Genomic DNA, 14,037 nt, shown 5'->3' on the forward strand with positions numbered 1-14,037 from the left:
CCTTGCATTTTGCCTTCCAATAGTCCGATTGAGCGAGCTACATTTTCACCATACACCACCCTGCAGATCCGCCTGCATGTCGGCCAATGAGACGCGCACAACTGATGAATAACGACGCCCCGCCACACTCCACATCGAGGCCTACAGAACGCACGTATATTGCTCTAAGGAAGGCGCTAGGATGCTGCACGGAGCGATCGTCCTAAACCCGCAGTTACGAGACTTCGGTTGAGCAGCTGTCTTAGAGGTTGCATACCACGGAAACCGAGCTCAACATATCGAGATTTGCATTAGGCAGCATGTCACCGGTCAATTGACAGACAGAATACATGGGCTAGAAGGCTGGAACCATTGCGTCAGAGTAGCCAATGCAATGGCAGCAATCGCGTTCAAAGTTACTCACGGGCTGGGATTGAGATAAGTTTAGACGAGAGGCGGGACGGGCTTTGTTCACGCGCATTCCCAGTGAAATGGTGGGGAACTAACTGAGGGGTCGGATGAATGGGCATCCAATGATGTGGCAGAAGTCTCCGCGGTGTTTATCGTTACGGCACGCGCGATCTCTATCCAGCCTCTTTCTCCAGCCGTCAGAAGCGTCGACGCTAGGCGGTTGTAGCTTCGCATTGACGCGTGGAGTTGATCCATGACCTTGGCTCAAGCGCTGAGGCTTCAGTGCATGTCCGATCTGCGGTGATATGCTCGATGAGGTAGATTGAATAGACTAGGTACTCGCCTGGTTGTGAGTATATAGCTGTCTTACCTTCCCGCGTTTCTTACCTACCCAGAACATCTCACACTCTCGTTGTCGTGGTTACCAGCATCGTCGACAGTCTTCCAATCGTATATCAAGTAACTGATACCTCGCTTCTCAGTTTACTCCGTCGCTACTTACGCTCGCTGTCAAGTACGCCCTATACATTAATATCAACCACCAACCGATTATCCGAAAATGAAGTCCTTCGTCGCTGCCGGCCTCGCGGCTGCCGTTGCTGCCTACCCCCAGGCTTCCTCCGACGCTGAGTGTGCGTCCTCTGCCCCGGGCACTTTCGCCATCACCACCGTCAATGCCACCACCACTCCCTCCAGGATGGTCAGGCGCCAGCTTGATGGTACTCTTCAGCTGTCTCTCGAGGACGGCAAGTTGACCGACCAGGCTGGTCGCACCGGTTACATCGCCGCCAACTACCAGTATGTTCATTACAACACCTTGACATATTCAGTACTAACATACTACCAGGTTCCAGTTCGATCAACCCGTACAGGAGGGTGCTAGGGAGACTGAAGGCTTCGGTCTCTGCAGCAACGGCTCCATGTCCCTGATGGGCTCCGCTGTCTTCTACCAGTGCTTGTCTGGAGACTTCTACAACCTGTACAGTCAGTCGACTGGTGCTCAGTGCATTCCCATCCACATCCAGGCCACCATGTCCGAGGAGACCGGCCCCGTCTCCCAGATCTCCGATGGTCAGCCCCAGGCTACCTCTGCCGGAGCTGTCACTCAGATCTCCGACGGTCAACCCCAGGCTTCCACCCCCGGCGCCGTTGTCACCCAGATCTCTGACGGTCAGCCCCAGGCTTCTTCGCCTGCTGTCGTTACCCAGATCTCCGACGGCCAGCCTCAGGCATCTGCCCCTGTCGTCACCCAGATCTCTGATGGCCAGCCTCAGGCTTCCGCCCCCGTCGTTACTCAGATCTCCGACGGCCAGCCCCAGGCTTCCGCTCCTCTCGTCACCCAGATCTCCGACGGCCAGCCCCAGGCTTCTGCCCCGATCGCCAACTCCACCATGCCTCCCTTCTCAGAGTTCACTGGTGCTGCCTCCACTGGCACTGCCAGCATCGGCGCTCTCGCTGCCGGTTTCCTCGCCCTCTTCTCCTTCTTGTAAGCGAGATCAGCTTCATTCAGCGCGCGCGATGAACTTGGGACATGGTCGCTTTGACGACCACATAATGAAGGATGTAGCGGAGGACGACACGATTTCCTTGCAACGTTCCTTGATGACTGCATGCATCTACGACATCATGTACATAGCTAAAGCATAGGCGGCATGGTGTTTGGATATTTGTTTCTAAGAAAGAAGCCACGGACTTAGCTAGTTCAATAGTTAGTCCCGCATCCTCATGCGATGAAAATGTTAATGCAAACGGATCAACAAACGCAACATGTTCCTCAACTCTTTTATCGTGATAGTCAACCCTTCGCGGCTTCTGACCCCGCAACCTAACCTCCTCACAAATCCTCCAGTTTCCAAGAAATGTTCCCCATTACTCAATCCCTTTAAAGCTACTGCGGTAATCCTGGTCGAACAGTCAGACGACATACATCCTTCGCAGTGCCGCAGAGGCGCATTTCCCTGCTTGTGCATGCTGATCTTTATCCTAGCTGTGTCACGTCACATCACACCGGCGATTGTACGCTTTTCGCTTGCTACTGCATGTAGTCTCCAATATGCAGTGTCACGCATATGTCTTGACAGGCATCTTCAGCACGTACATAACAGCCGGTGAGGAGGTATATACCCCACGTGCACCTTGCTTCAGCAAGGGCTATGTACCGGTACATTCTCCGAAGTACATGGTACGAAATCATGATGTCAATTGCACATCACAAACTTCAATGCAGCTCCTACGATACCACACAGTCCCAAATCATCAAATGGAACAGATACAGCTTAGAGGCACAATATACATATCTCCAAACAAAAAAAGACGACAACAAAGGGAGAAAAAAAAACCCCCCACGGACAAACGTCGTCAATCCATCCTGCATACACACACCGTCCCTGCCTCGCTATTCCTCCATAACCCCAACCCACCAAGCTACAGCCCGCCCTAACCACTTAACCACCCTCGATCCCTCAGCCAACGTGTCAAACCACCAAAGATTAAGTTGCAGCCCGCGTTATCGATTGACACGCGTGCATGCACTAGAGTAGTTAGGAGGCTTGCGCCGTCTCTAACACTACCAGCAAGCGCATCTAGCAAGCGTGTTATCGAATCCTCTTTAGTTCTTGAGTGATATTAATAGGACGCGAACAGGGCTAGATGGATTAGCTGTGGCGGTGCGTTTTTCTTTTCGGGTTTTCGGCTTTCCGCGGGGACAAAGTTTGGTCGAGACGGGTTGTTGGACGAACCAGCGGGTTGTATTTTTACTGTGCCGTGTTAAGGTGGCGAGAACGCCTGGGGAAGGGGTGGTGATCCGCTTTTGACACAGAGAACTGGGTTTCTTGTTATGGACATTGTGAATTGGGCTTTTGAAGTGTCTTGCGTGAGAATGTCTGAGAGATATCGCCGTTAGACATTGAACCAACGCCCAGGATTCCGTATGTAGTCTCGGGAATCGTTTTAACAAAATACATGCCTGAGTATCGTGAAGTAGGGGTTTGAGACTTCGTCTAGTTAAGACGGACGGCTTTTTGGAACTGCAATCATGATTTCCGTTAACGAATACCGTCATTCCGTTTATATGGAGCTTCTTTCACAGAAGGCTTGGATGACGGTGCATCGAAGCACCAGAGCTTCCAGTCAACACTGTTGACTCCTCAGTTTTGCACTCCCGGTTCCGAGATGTGTTTTTTGACTCTAGCAAGTAGTCATTTGGCGCCTCTAGGTGACTCCTCGCAAAAGCTCCAAACGAGATCGATTTGTTCAACTACCGCTCTTGGCTTCCCAAAACCGTGTTTCCACTCTTGAGGCACGTTTTAATGTAATGAACGGAGTTATCTAACTTTCTATCTTCTATTCTTTCCACAAAAGGCCAATACGAGATAGCTTCGCTTCATCGCCGTTTCTGGATGTTCAAAACCGTATTCACGATTTCCATATCTGGTATTCGGCATTCTGGTACAACACATCTGGCATACTTGATATCGCACCCATGCTTTAGTTGGTTACGTGAATTACCGTACCAAAATTGAGTTATCGGATCCTACCAAACGGTGGACATTTGACATCTATGATGCTTGATTACGATATACAGCCATGGCATCTCCATATCGGTACATATTCCTCCATCATTCCTATCGCTTATTCGCTTTCCATAGACCCCTGAAAGTTGGATGCAAACATGAATGACGTTCTGATCATGCTAAATCGTTGCCAGCGACTATGATTTCGGAACAGAAAACCACCGGTGTACATATTCGATGCGTGATATCTGTCATTCGTCACGGATACTAGTGGAATGGAGTCATTGTCGCGTCATCTGGAGGTACGCACCGACATAGCGGTCTCGCTCGCTTCGGGCCGACCCAGCCTTCGCTGCACCGTATTACAAGTGTTGGTGTGCAATATGTTGTTATTCCAAGAGCTAACGCCAACGCCCATAAGAGTACATCTACTACGCATATGATAGCCATGGTATGTACTTGCATCTAACTCATACCATCGAGAGAGCCAACGTGCAGCCACATGCGCCCCCCGCTGCTTTGTGTCCGCCTAGCGTGCTTATAATTGCTGGAGTAATCCGCCTAGACGTACTGGCTCAACCATCTGATACCCTCTCCGTATCCCTGCCTCATGACCACACTGCACATGAAGACCTCAACCGGGCGGATACCCTCGAGCGGTACCTTGCCCTTACCGGTTGTCTGGTATAGACCAAGCGCGGAACGGAGCTGGTCCTCGGAGATGGCGTCGGGGTGGTCGATCTTGTTTCCAAGAACGACGAAAGGAGTGTTCTTCAGCTCCTCCATGGCGAGAAGAGCATCGAGCTCGGCTTTTGACTCGGAGAGACGCTCGTGGTCTTTGGCGTCAACAAGGAAGACGATGCCGGAAACTTCGGGGACTGGGACATTGTCAGTTTATGCAAGGCGAACAGGCAGGCTTGACATACAGTAATCGCGCCATAGTCGGCGGGCTTGTGCGTGACCTCCGAGATCGAAGGTTGTGAACTTGACGTTTCCTATTGAGAGCTCTTCGGAAGTGGGGTGCAGAGTCGGCTGGCTGGACCATATGTTAGCCGGTAGCTGTACAATAAGGCCACATCTCACTTACAGGACAGCGACCCTGTCGTTCTTGAGCATGTGCAGAAGCCTAATCGTGTTAGCGAAAGCTCGCGTGTCCAGTTTGGTAGCCATACGTGGTCTTTCCTGCATTGTCACTGGAGCCTAGTCAGCTATACGTATCTGAAATCGCTGGCATGTGGAAGTGCGTACAGTCCGAGGAAGAGGAGTTTAGCATGCTGTGATGATGTGTTAGCTTGAGTAGTGAAGTTGAGACTATGCTCCTGCTTACCTTGTTCATGAGTCCAAGCGAGGACAGAACATCCCAGACTGTTACAAAACGTCAGCCCGTGTTCAAATATGTTCCAAGCAAGCCATTGGTAGATCCGGCAGGTGTTCGGGACATATGCGATGGGATAGTGTCGATGCGCATGTGATAAGCCCGGCCTTGTTGTTTCCTTGCGCGGTGTTGTAGGCGTTGGCCTCGGAAGGCGATAGCAGTGCTAAAATAGAGTGCTGGAGGGATCTTGCTCTGCCGTGCTACGAAAACGAACACACACGTCCATCCATTTCGGGACATAACGAGGGAGGGTAGTTAACTTACACCTGGCGCGAGGTCAGTAAGAAAGCAACATGAGCACATAGCAAGGGGCTTACCAGTCGAGAATCCACATGTTGATGAGAGTTTTTCAGGTCTAGACTGTTGGTTGAGAATGTAGCAACGAAGTGTAGAGTGTGAATGGGAAAGGTAATGTTGGGGGAACATGGCCGCGATCGAGGCGGAAGTTGAGTGGCCCGTGCGCCAGATCCTTGGCGGCGCTGTTCCGAGCTCTCGCGAAGAACTTGGACATCAACCCTCCCGAACCGAAACCACCGCATCCCCGTCTAAATCCATCACAATGGCCGTCGGAGTACGTCACACCCCTTTCAGAAGACCCGTCGAAGCTCTCGAATGCCCAATTGCTGCGCCGGCAGTAGCCCCCCACCCGCAATGGCTCCTCCGAAATGCAGAACAAGAAAACTAACATATCCCCTCTTGTAGCGTAGCGCAGCCCTCAAGCTCGACTGGACCAAGCTGGGCACCCAGCTCGGCCTCAAGGGCCAAACCGCCGCCGCTCTCCAGTCCTTCAAGAAGCGCAACGACGATGCGCGTCGCAAAGTCACTGTTCTCTCCGAGCAGTCCCAGACCGTCGACTTCAACCACTACCGCGGCATCCTCAAGAACCAGGCCGTTATCGACGACATCGAGAAGCAGTTCAACGCTTTCAAGCCCCAGACATACGATGTAGGAAGGCAGATCAAGGCCATTGAGGCTTTCGAGGCCCAGGCCGTCCAGAGCGCAGAGCAGACCAAGAGCGTTGTCGACAAGGAGTTGAGCGACCTCCAGAAGACACTGAAGAACATTGAGGATGCCAGGCCATTCGCTGACCTCACTGTTGTACGTATATACGGTTACGGGCAAGTGAGGGACAAGAGGCTGACAGATATCACAGGACGAGGTCGCAGCTGCTCAGCCCGAGATCGACAAGCGCACCGAGCAGCTCGTCTCCAAGGGTCGCTGGGCCGTTCCCGGCTACAAGGCAAGTTTCTGGAACACTCAAGACTGATCATATGCAAGTGCTAACAACCCCGCAGGAGAAGTTTGGCGATCTTTCCGTCCTCTAAGCATCTTCTTTGCGTGTAGTCGAGATGTACCCGATCTGGGTTGTATTACCTACGTATTTGTGAATAGTTCCAGACAGTGGAAATGCACCCTAGATTTTGACCATTTACATCATTCCGCCTGCGTTGCTCATATCGATTTCAACGCAGTCACCTCGAGACTTGTACAGCATGAATTCTTACATGATTGGGCAACCCCGCAAATCATACATCACGAAAGAAACGCTTTCTGCTGAGGATGCTGCCCGCATTTCATTACATATGCATTCGATACCGAACCCTCCAAGCACTAGAAGTCACATCGCTATATTGTCATTTCGAAAACGCCGCCCAATGCTTGTGAAATACCCCTTGGTCTTACACAAAATGCCCCCACCTGAAATTAACCCTACTCATCATACTCCGCATCCCTGACCCCACAAAAGTCACTACCGAAGCAGTTGTCCACCATATACCACACCCGCCAGTAGAGACTCGCATTGTTCGCATCGAAAGTTCCGTCCTCTTTTCTCGGTACATGGTCGCCAATGATACCATGTCCTGAGCCAATCACCCAGCCAATGACAGGCACCGAGCCGACTGTTTGCTGCCAGCGGGGTTTTGCGGGGAGGAAGGCCTTTTCTTGTGGGAGGAAGACAGCGGGCTTCACGTTTGCGCCCTTGAGTCGCAAGGTTGCGCGTTGAGAACGGGGGTTCAATGCTGTGGTAGTTGCATGCGCGGGAACGGTGTTTGGGTCGAGAGCTTGGTGCATTTCGCGTGGTTGAGACATGGGTTCCACGGGCATGTCGTCGAGATGGCTTGGGAAAGCGCCGCTTGTACTCCTCAGCCAGGCTGGTTCCGAGTTTGATTGCGATACGAGTCCCTGTGACGCTGCAGGCTGGGAGGCCGTTGCTGTGGCAGATGAGGCAGTTGCTGAAGACTGAGATGCGCCGCGTGGTCCTAAGGTGCCTGAAGATACGGTGTTGGGTGAAGCGATTTGTGACATTCCCCCTCCTTCTGCGCGTAACGGCCGGTCACCACCTTGTGGCCCTGTCCCTCTATACATCTCCGCGTAAACTGTGTAGCCCTGGATGTTCTTCGGACTGTAGTGACATGCGCGCTCGGCGGCTTCCGCACTATCGAAAGTCACCTTGACCCAGTGGTCTCCCCCAAGATATGTCTTGATCCTGGTCAAGTATTTCGGTTCCAAGTTTGGGTAGTACGTTGAGCGTTGCGCTGCTAGACTATAGCCGAGCCTGGGGTTGGGGGGCTCGCGGTCGTATTCTTCGTAGATCATTCCGTTGGAAACCTTCTCGTAGTGTGCTATCGCAGCCCATTGCTGCTCGGAGCCAAAACCGTATAGTATAACTTCCTTGGGTTCTTGTGCGAAAGTGGCGTTCGTTGATGCGCCTGCTGCGAACGAAACGTTCAGTCCGTTGCTTGCGTCTATGAGATTTGGTGCCGAAGCTGATGGTGGTAATGCACCGGCTGGCCGCGCGGATACCGAGCGCCTCTTGTCCTCGTCTGCCTTGAAACGACTGAAGATGTCATCTTCTGTGCGCTGGTTGTAGAGTCTCGCTTCGTCAGCTGCGTTGCTGGCGCCCAAGGGTGTCTTCGCTCGTGAGGTGCCGCGTTTCCGTGCTTTGCCAAAGGGGCCTTTCTCTTCTGGCACGCGCCGTTGATTTTGATCAGGACTGTCAGGGATCAATGTTAGCTGTGTGTCCGAATCTATAGGTGAATCCCAGTTGAGGTCGTCCATGTCGTCAACGTAGCATGAAGAAGAGGAATGTCGTATAAAGAACATTCTGCAGTCTTGTTTGTCGCATGACTAGGCTCATGCGTGCAGAAGGCTCCATTCGGTAATGGCAGTGAAACATGACTTACTCTGCGAACTCAAGCGCCCAGGGCAGCCTCCTCCCAGTCGAATCAAACGCGCGCTCGGAATCGGGTACTGCGTGGACCTGCATCTCTTTGGTGTGGTCGCGTCGTTCGTTCGGTGATTCGCTTTTCCGTTCGTGGTGCACGCGCGCGTGGTGCGTCAATCTCCTCGGGTCTTTTGTTTATGCGACAGGAAGACGAGCGGAAAGCTAACGCTAGCTCCAGAAACGCCGCGGCAAAGCCACACCGGGCCCGTGCACCGGAACGTGGCGCACAGTGCGATCTCCAAGAGGTGACGCGGAGCCTTTCCCGATCCATCTACCTTGTGCATGCTGCATGCAATCGGAAGTGGCTTACTTTTGAGTGCTGCCTGGTCGCAACAGCCGCCCATAAGTACCCGATGGAACTGACACCTATCATCGTGCGTGGCAAGAAGAGGAAGTACTTACACCCAGCATATGCTGCCGCCTCCAAAAGTAAACCTTTTACCATACCTGCACAAAACTCTCCAGCATCCACATCTCAACTCAAACGTCAACGGAAAACGAAGTCAGCCCGCAAGAAAAAAGAATATTCGCCCGCCATGCCGACACTCCAAGGACTCCCCACAGAACTGCTGGAAATGATCTTTCTTTACAGCATGAACCCAGCGCTTCCACGCTGCTCACGGGATCTTGGCGCGAAACTCTCCTCACACGCCATAGAGATGAGCTTCACTATGCAGGCCTTCTTCCATACCGTCGATCACCGTACCAACTATCGGGACCGACTCGTCACCAGCGATGCCTCACTCCAGTCCAACATCCTGACCTGCCATTTCTTTACCTACGACTTCTTTTTGAAATACGTGCAGCGCGCACAAGATGCCATGGTCAAGTTGCGCGGGAAAGCCTGGGCCGCTACTGGAGTTACGATCCCCGGAGTGTCCTACTTCGACGGACTATGGCCATACAAGTTCACCAAAATCCCTCATCTCGCTTTTGCGCAAGGCTTTCACATACCAGAAAAGTTGCTGCATGGGCCATGGACGGAGGACAAAGCGTCACTGCTTTACGTTTTGGTTAGCCTGACTGGAGAGATCGATTGGGAGGGTAGTATGGCAGGTGAAGTGGCGAAATCGGGCATGAAAGAAGCGATCAAGGAAGGTAACGAGCACGCGGTGGCAGCGCTCGCCGTGCTGTTGGGTGTGCAAAAAGGCATCACTACCGAGCTACTGCAGTATGCTGTCATACACTGCGGTTGCGACATCAGCATCATCCGCCACCTACTCTTCAACGCACAGATCCTCGCCGAAGAGGCGTCGAGCACGTTGAATTTCCACGACCCTGCACTGTGGGCGTGGGCAGACGTCAACGGCCACAAGGGAGTGACGCTCAAGACCATGCTCAAGGATGCGGTTGCATTTGATCTCGAGTTTTACTTCGAAGATAACGCCGACTGGTCCAAGATCGTCCCCTTCCCGTACGGTGGAAGCAAATTCGACGCAAGGACAGCATTCAACGACGTGGTGAGGGAGCTGCTGACGAACCTGTACCGAAACTACGGAAGGAAAATCACACGAAGGAGAGCGACGACACCAGAGCAGAGAATCGCAGCGGATGATGCAGATGTTGATTGACTTTTTTTATTGAGACTAGCTAGAGCGAATACCCTGCCTACATGGCCTATATATCACTTACCTTTGCGACCTATCTGGCATGTTGCGCGGATTGCCTTGATCGTGCTAAACTATTTCTTCACGACTTTGGTTACCTTCATCACATGCCCGCGTGACCAACGCGGACAAGCCAACTTAGTGGAAGAAGGCTGAAAGCATGGCTGGGCACGTAGACGGAACGCGCAATCGGCACATGCAGGGATGTTGAGCGTCCTTTCGTACACATGAGATTTTTCCTGCAGGCTTGTTAGTGACTTGTATTGACACAAAGCGTTATCAAGCAGAGCGTGTTTGTGAGTCCCTTCAGTGATCTTGGTGATAAAATAGTAATCATAGAAATCATATACTATCTATTGCATGTTGTAATCATTGGGAGTGGGGGCGGTGAGGTTAAAGAATAAGAACTGACCTGTATATCATAGCCATGTGCAGTGACGGCACTGCAGTCGCATGTCGACATGGGTTTGCAATGAGCAGGCTCACAGCGACGTTGCATGTCAACTATCTGTTGACTGGGTATCTAAGCGTCTGTTTTGGTCAGCGTTTGTCGCGAACTCTGTGCGGTGGTGAAGCTGAATGGGTAAAGCAAGCTCAGAATATGTAAGAAATTGAATGTCATGACTTCGACGCCGTTAAGAGACCCCGGCGAGGGTCTCCGACGCCGAGCTCAATCGCAAATTATGTCATCCTAGGATGGGGGAGGAGTGTAGAGGTGAGAGACATACCAGTGGAGCTATGGGTGTTGGGTCGTAGCTATGGGTCTTTGGAGTAGTTTAGCTCGGCGCATGTCGCGTCCGTCGTGTCTGCACCTGCAGAGCGCATAGTGCGAGGTGAAGTGATCGTGATAGCCACGTCGACGACTGCATAAAGTCGCGACGGCTGTCGAGTTGAGTGTGGTGCTTCTGCGGTGCCTGCGGTGCTGGAGGAGATGATGGAAGTCGCGCGGTCGCAGAAAACTTTAAGGACGGCGCTAGCGCCAAGGCGCCTTTCGCTTGTGCACGGCCCCGGGCTCACACTGAATTTCGAACCTCCACCGACCGACATTACTTACTCCCGACAAGAACATCAACACCGACTCCTATTTCCGACCGGTACGCTTTCGACGCAGCAATACTCCACGTGTCTCTCCGTCTAACATTCTCCTGCAGCACATATCGACGAAATGGGTGACGCCGAAATTACAACGAGTGCCTGGAGGCTGGTAGAGGTCGGCCGCGTGGTCCTCTTCAACGAGGGTGCATTCGAGGGCCGCCTCGCTGTCATCGTCGAGATCATCGACCACAAGCGTGTATGGGAAATTCGCGATCCGGGTGCTGTTCAGCGGCTCACACAGACATAGGTCCTCCTCCAAGGTCCCTCCGAGAAGGCCCCTGTCCCTCGCCAGGAAGTCGCGCTTGCGAAACTCTCCCTTACACCCATCGTCATCCCCAAGCTTCCCCGTGCCTCGGGTAACGGTCACGTCGCGAAGAAGTGGGAGGAGCACAAGGTCCAGCAAAAGTTCGACGAGAGCTCATGGGCCCAGAAGCGTGCGGCTATCCAGAAGAGGCGGGGACTCAATGACTTTGAGCGCTTCAAGGTCATGAAGATGAGGAAGCAGGTACGTTTTGCCTTGCACCTGTGTCGTCGAATGCGACCGCTCGGACTGGACGCGGTGCACCAGATGCGAATTGGGAACACGGACTAACAGCAACACAGGCTCGTTTCGAGGTTCAGAAGACCTTCGCCAAGATCCGCGCCAGCGCAAAGGCATAGGTAGTCTCGATGCTGTCGGGAGACAGGCGTTGTGGTGATCGCTGCATGCAGGTGGCATAGAGGCATGACGTGCATTTCATGAGCATTCCGAAGGCGACCTCAAAGGCATTCAAAAATTCAAGGCCTGGTTAAGGGCGAATAAGTCCAATGTTTGGCACGGTGCAATTCGGTTTGGGAACGGTTTACTCGGCTCTCGCATGCATTCCACATGTAGCAAGAGAGTTCAATCCACAAATTCATGAACACACACGAACAGTGCAACTAGAATTGCAATTTGATACCCCCTTTGAAATGCCCGTCCTTGTGAATTGCGCGACATAGGCTGTGAGAGTAATTGTTGCTTGTGATGGGCGTCATTGCCAATTGCGAGAGCTGCCCGCGCTAAACCGCCCACAAATCATTTTTGGAAGCTCCGACCCCAACTCCGCGACGCTCGATATTGCAGCACCACCACCACCTGCCGTCACCCACAAACCGACAAAATGGCCAACCCCCGCATTGAAGAGCTCCCCGACGAGCCCGAGAAGAAGAACGTCCAGATCGAGGAGGATGAGTCCAGCGACGAGTCTGAGAACGAGGAGGGCGAGGTCAACGTGCCCGCGGGCTCTTCCGTCGCCGTCCACTCCCGCAACGAGAAGAAGGCTCGCAAGGCCATTGCCAAGCTCGGCCTGAAGCACATCGACGGCATCACACGCGTCACCCTCCGCCGACCGAAGAATGTGAGTGCTTTCCGCGCAATTGGTGGGGGAGCTGCAGTCAACAAACACGAGATGCGGGCAGACCATAGACACAGTGCAGGGTATTAGGCTAACACACCTACCAGGTTCTGTTTGTTATCAACCAGCCGGACGTCTACAAGTCGCCCTCAAGCAACACCTGGATGTGAGTCGCTGCCCCTCAATAGCACAAGCCGCCTGCTGACCCCGCACCAGCATCTTCGGTGAGGCCAAGATCGAGGACTTGAACGCCCAGGCCCAGGCCTCCGCCGCCCAGCAGCTCGCTCAGGGCGAGTCCGCGCCCCACGACCACGCCGGTCATGACCACGGCGACGACTCCGGCAAGGGCAAGGCCAAGGCTGTCGAGGACAAGAAGGACGAGGAGGAAGAGGAGGACGACGATGAGGAGATCGACGACTCTGGTCTTGAGGCCAAGGACATCGAGCTCGTCATGCAGCAGGCCAGCGTCTCGCGGAAGAAGGCCGTCAAGGCCCTCAAGGAGAACGACAACGACATCGTAAACTCCATCATGGCGCTGAGCATATAGACCACTCGGGTCTAGGTGTCTGGGTGTAAAAGGTGGATGACGACTTCAAACGCACTGAGGAGTCGAGAGACTTCTGCCTGCTCATGTAAAAGAATCTATCAACATGAATCTTTACGAATCATCGGTGGCCGTCCGGTCCATTCGAAAGCATTGGTGCCCAATGATTGCTACCTTGTCGACATGCGTCAGTGATCAGAAGCTAACCAGTCTAGAAACCTTCCAGTCGCAAGATAGAATGGAAACTCTAAGCAATGGCAGAACGGGGGCTGGCACAACGCAGCTGAAATATTCATGGGGCCAGACGAGCGACTGCATCTACCACTTGGCAGTTTGACCTTCTTCCATTGGAGCATATGGTTTCCCAACTCTGAGTCTTGTGGTAGCTGCAAAGCAGCCCTGCGGAATGAGGTGAGATGCAACAAGCATACCTTCTAGCGGTCGATCATCAGAAGTTTAACATGGCGGCTTCCAGTCATGCACACTCAGACACTAGTTCATGTGTCTTGAGGCTCTTTCTGACGTAGAGCTGCTGACAAGCCGCTATAGCCTCAAGGGCCAATATGCGTGTGCTGAGTGATGACTACCAACGGCTTCGATCAATCGCGATAGATTTGTCCAGATTGATATGCCTTTTCCAGAATCGCGGGTCCCGAGACTGAGGGTCAACGTCGTGCTTATGCGCGTGGCTGGTGAGATGGGGATCGTGACGTCCAAGGACATTTCCAAACGTGGAACGCGGAATGCTAAACGCGCAGTTGCTCAGCAGCGGCTTTGTCAGGTACCCCTCGGAATGAAAGCTATCCGAGAGCAGTGTTGTTAGCAATCGTGAATTGCGTGAGGATTGCGAGGTAATAGCGGTGAAGTTTGCGAGGGTGCGATGCTCAGCCACAAGCTAACCAGCCACAGCGG

The 14,037-nt window shown here is 53.0% G+C and overlaps 7 protein-coding genes across 7 annotated transcripts; 5 read left to right on the forward strand and 2 right to left on the reverse strand.

Moving 5' to 3' along the window:
• Positions 1 to 949: 949 nt before the first annotated feature.
• Positions 950 to 1,880, forward strand: J4E90_007173 (uncharacterized protein; the record flags this gene model as incomplete). The annotated part of the gene is made up of 2 exons (XM_051436713.1): positions 950 to 1,188; positions 1,238 to 1,880. 2 exons carry the CDS (start codon positions 950 to 952, stop codon positions 1,878 to 1,880), a joined length of 882 nt encoding a protein of 293 aa, XP_051289459.1.
• Positions 1,881 to 4,463: 2,583 nt separating this feature from the next.
• SAR1 (COPII coat GTPase) lies at positions 4,464 to 5,238 on the reverse strand (the record flags this gene model as incomplete). The annotated part of the gene is made up of 6 exons (XM_051436714.1): positions 4,464 to 4,780; positions 4,829 to 4,938; positions 4,990 to 5,028; positions 5,075 to 5,095; positions 5,151 to 5,176; positions 5,230 to 5,238. 6 exons carry the CDS (start codon positions 5,236 to 5,238, stop codon positions 4,464 to 4,466), a joined length of 522 nt encoding a protein of 173 aa, XP_051289460.1.
• Positions 5,239 to 5,836: 598 nt separating this feature from the next.
• On the forward strand, positions 5,837 to 6,602 carry ATP7 (ATP synthase d subunit; the record flags this gene model as incomplete). Its single annotated transcript, XM_051436715.1, has 4 exons — positions 5,837 to 5,848; positions 5,980 to 6,375; positions 6,431 to 6,517; positions 6,573 to 6,602. 4 exons carry the CDS (start codon positions 5,837 to 5,839, stop codon positions 6,600 to 6,602), a joined length of 525 nt encoding a protein of 174 aa, XP_051289461.1.
• Positions 6,603 to 6,987: 385 nt separating this feature from the next.
• Positions 6,988 to 8,545, reverse strand: J4E90_007176 (uncharacterized protein; the record flags this gene model as incomplete). Its single annotated transcript, XM_051436716.1, has 2 exons — positions 6,988 to 8,292; positions 8,540 to 8,545. The coding sequence occupies 2 exons, from the start codon at positions 8,543 to 8,545 to the stop codon at positions 6,988 to 6,990; spliced, it is 1,311 nt and encodes a 436-aa protein (XP_051289462.1).
• Positions 8,546 to 9,039: 494 nt separating this feature from the next.
• Positions 9,040 to 10,074, forward strand: J4E90_007177 (uncharacterized protein; the record flags this gene model as incomplete). The annotated part of the gene is made up of 1 exon (XM_051436717.1): positions 9,040 to 10,074. The coding sequence occupies one exon, from the start codon at positions 9,040 to 9,042 to the stop codon at positions 10,072 to 10,074; it is 1,035 nt and encodes a 344-aa protein (XP_051289463.1).
• Positions 10,075 to 11,275: 1,201 nt separating this feature from the next.
• On the forward strand, positions 11,276 to 11,865 carry J4E90_007178 (uncharacterized protein; the record flags this gene model as incomplete). The annotated part of the gene is made up of 3 exons (XM_051436718.1): positions 11,276 to 11,401; positions 11,453 to 11,710; positions 11,809 to 11,865. The coding sequence occupies 3 exons, from the start codon at positions 11,276 to 11,278 to the stop codon at positions 11,863 to 11,865; spliced, it is 441 nt and encodes a 146-aa protein (XP_051289464.1).
• Positions 11,866 to 12,347: 482 nt separating this feature from the next.
• Positions 12,348 to 13,128, forward strand: EGD2 (GAL4 enhancer protein; the record flags this gene model as incomplete). The annotated part of the gene is made up of 3 exons (XM_051436719.1): positions 12,348 to 12,584; positions 12,689 to 12,747; positions 12,798 to 13,128. 3 exons carry the CDS (start codon positions 12,348 to 12,350, stop codon positions 13,126 to 13,128), a joined length of 627 nt encoding a protein of 208 aa, XP_051289465.1.
• Between the last annotated feature and the right edge of the window lie 909 nt (positions 13,129 to 14,037).

The sequence above is a fragment of the Alternaria incomplexa genome, assembly GCF_024043165.1.
Source record: "Alternaria incomplexa strain BMP 0042 chromosome Unknown scaffold_10, whole genome shotgun sequence".
Classification (NCBI taxonomy): domain Eukaryota; kingdom Fungi; phylum Ascomycota; class Dothideomycetes; order Pleosporales; family Pleosporaceae; genus Alternaria; species Alternaria incomplexa.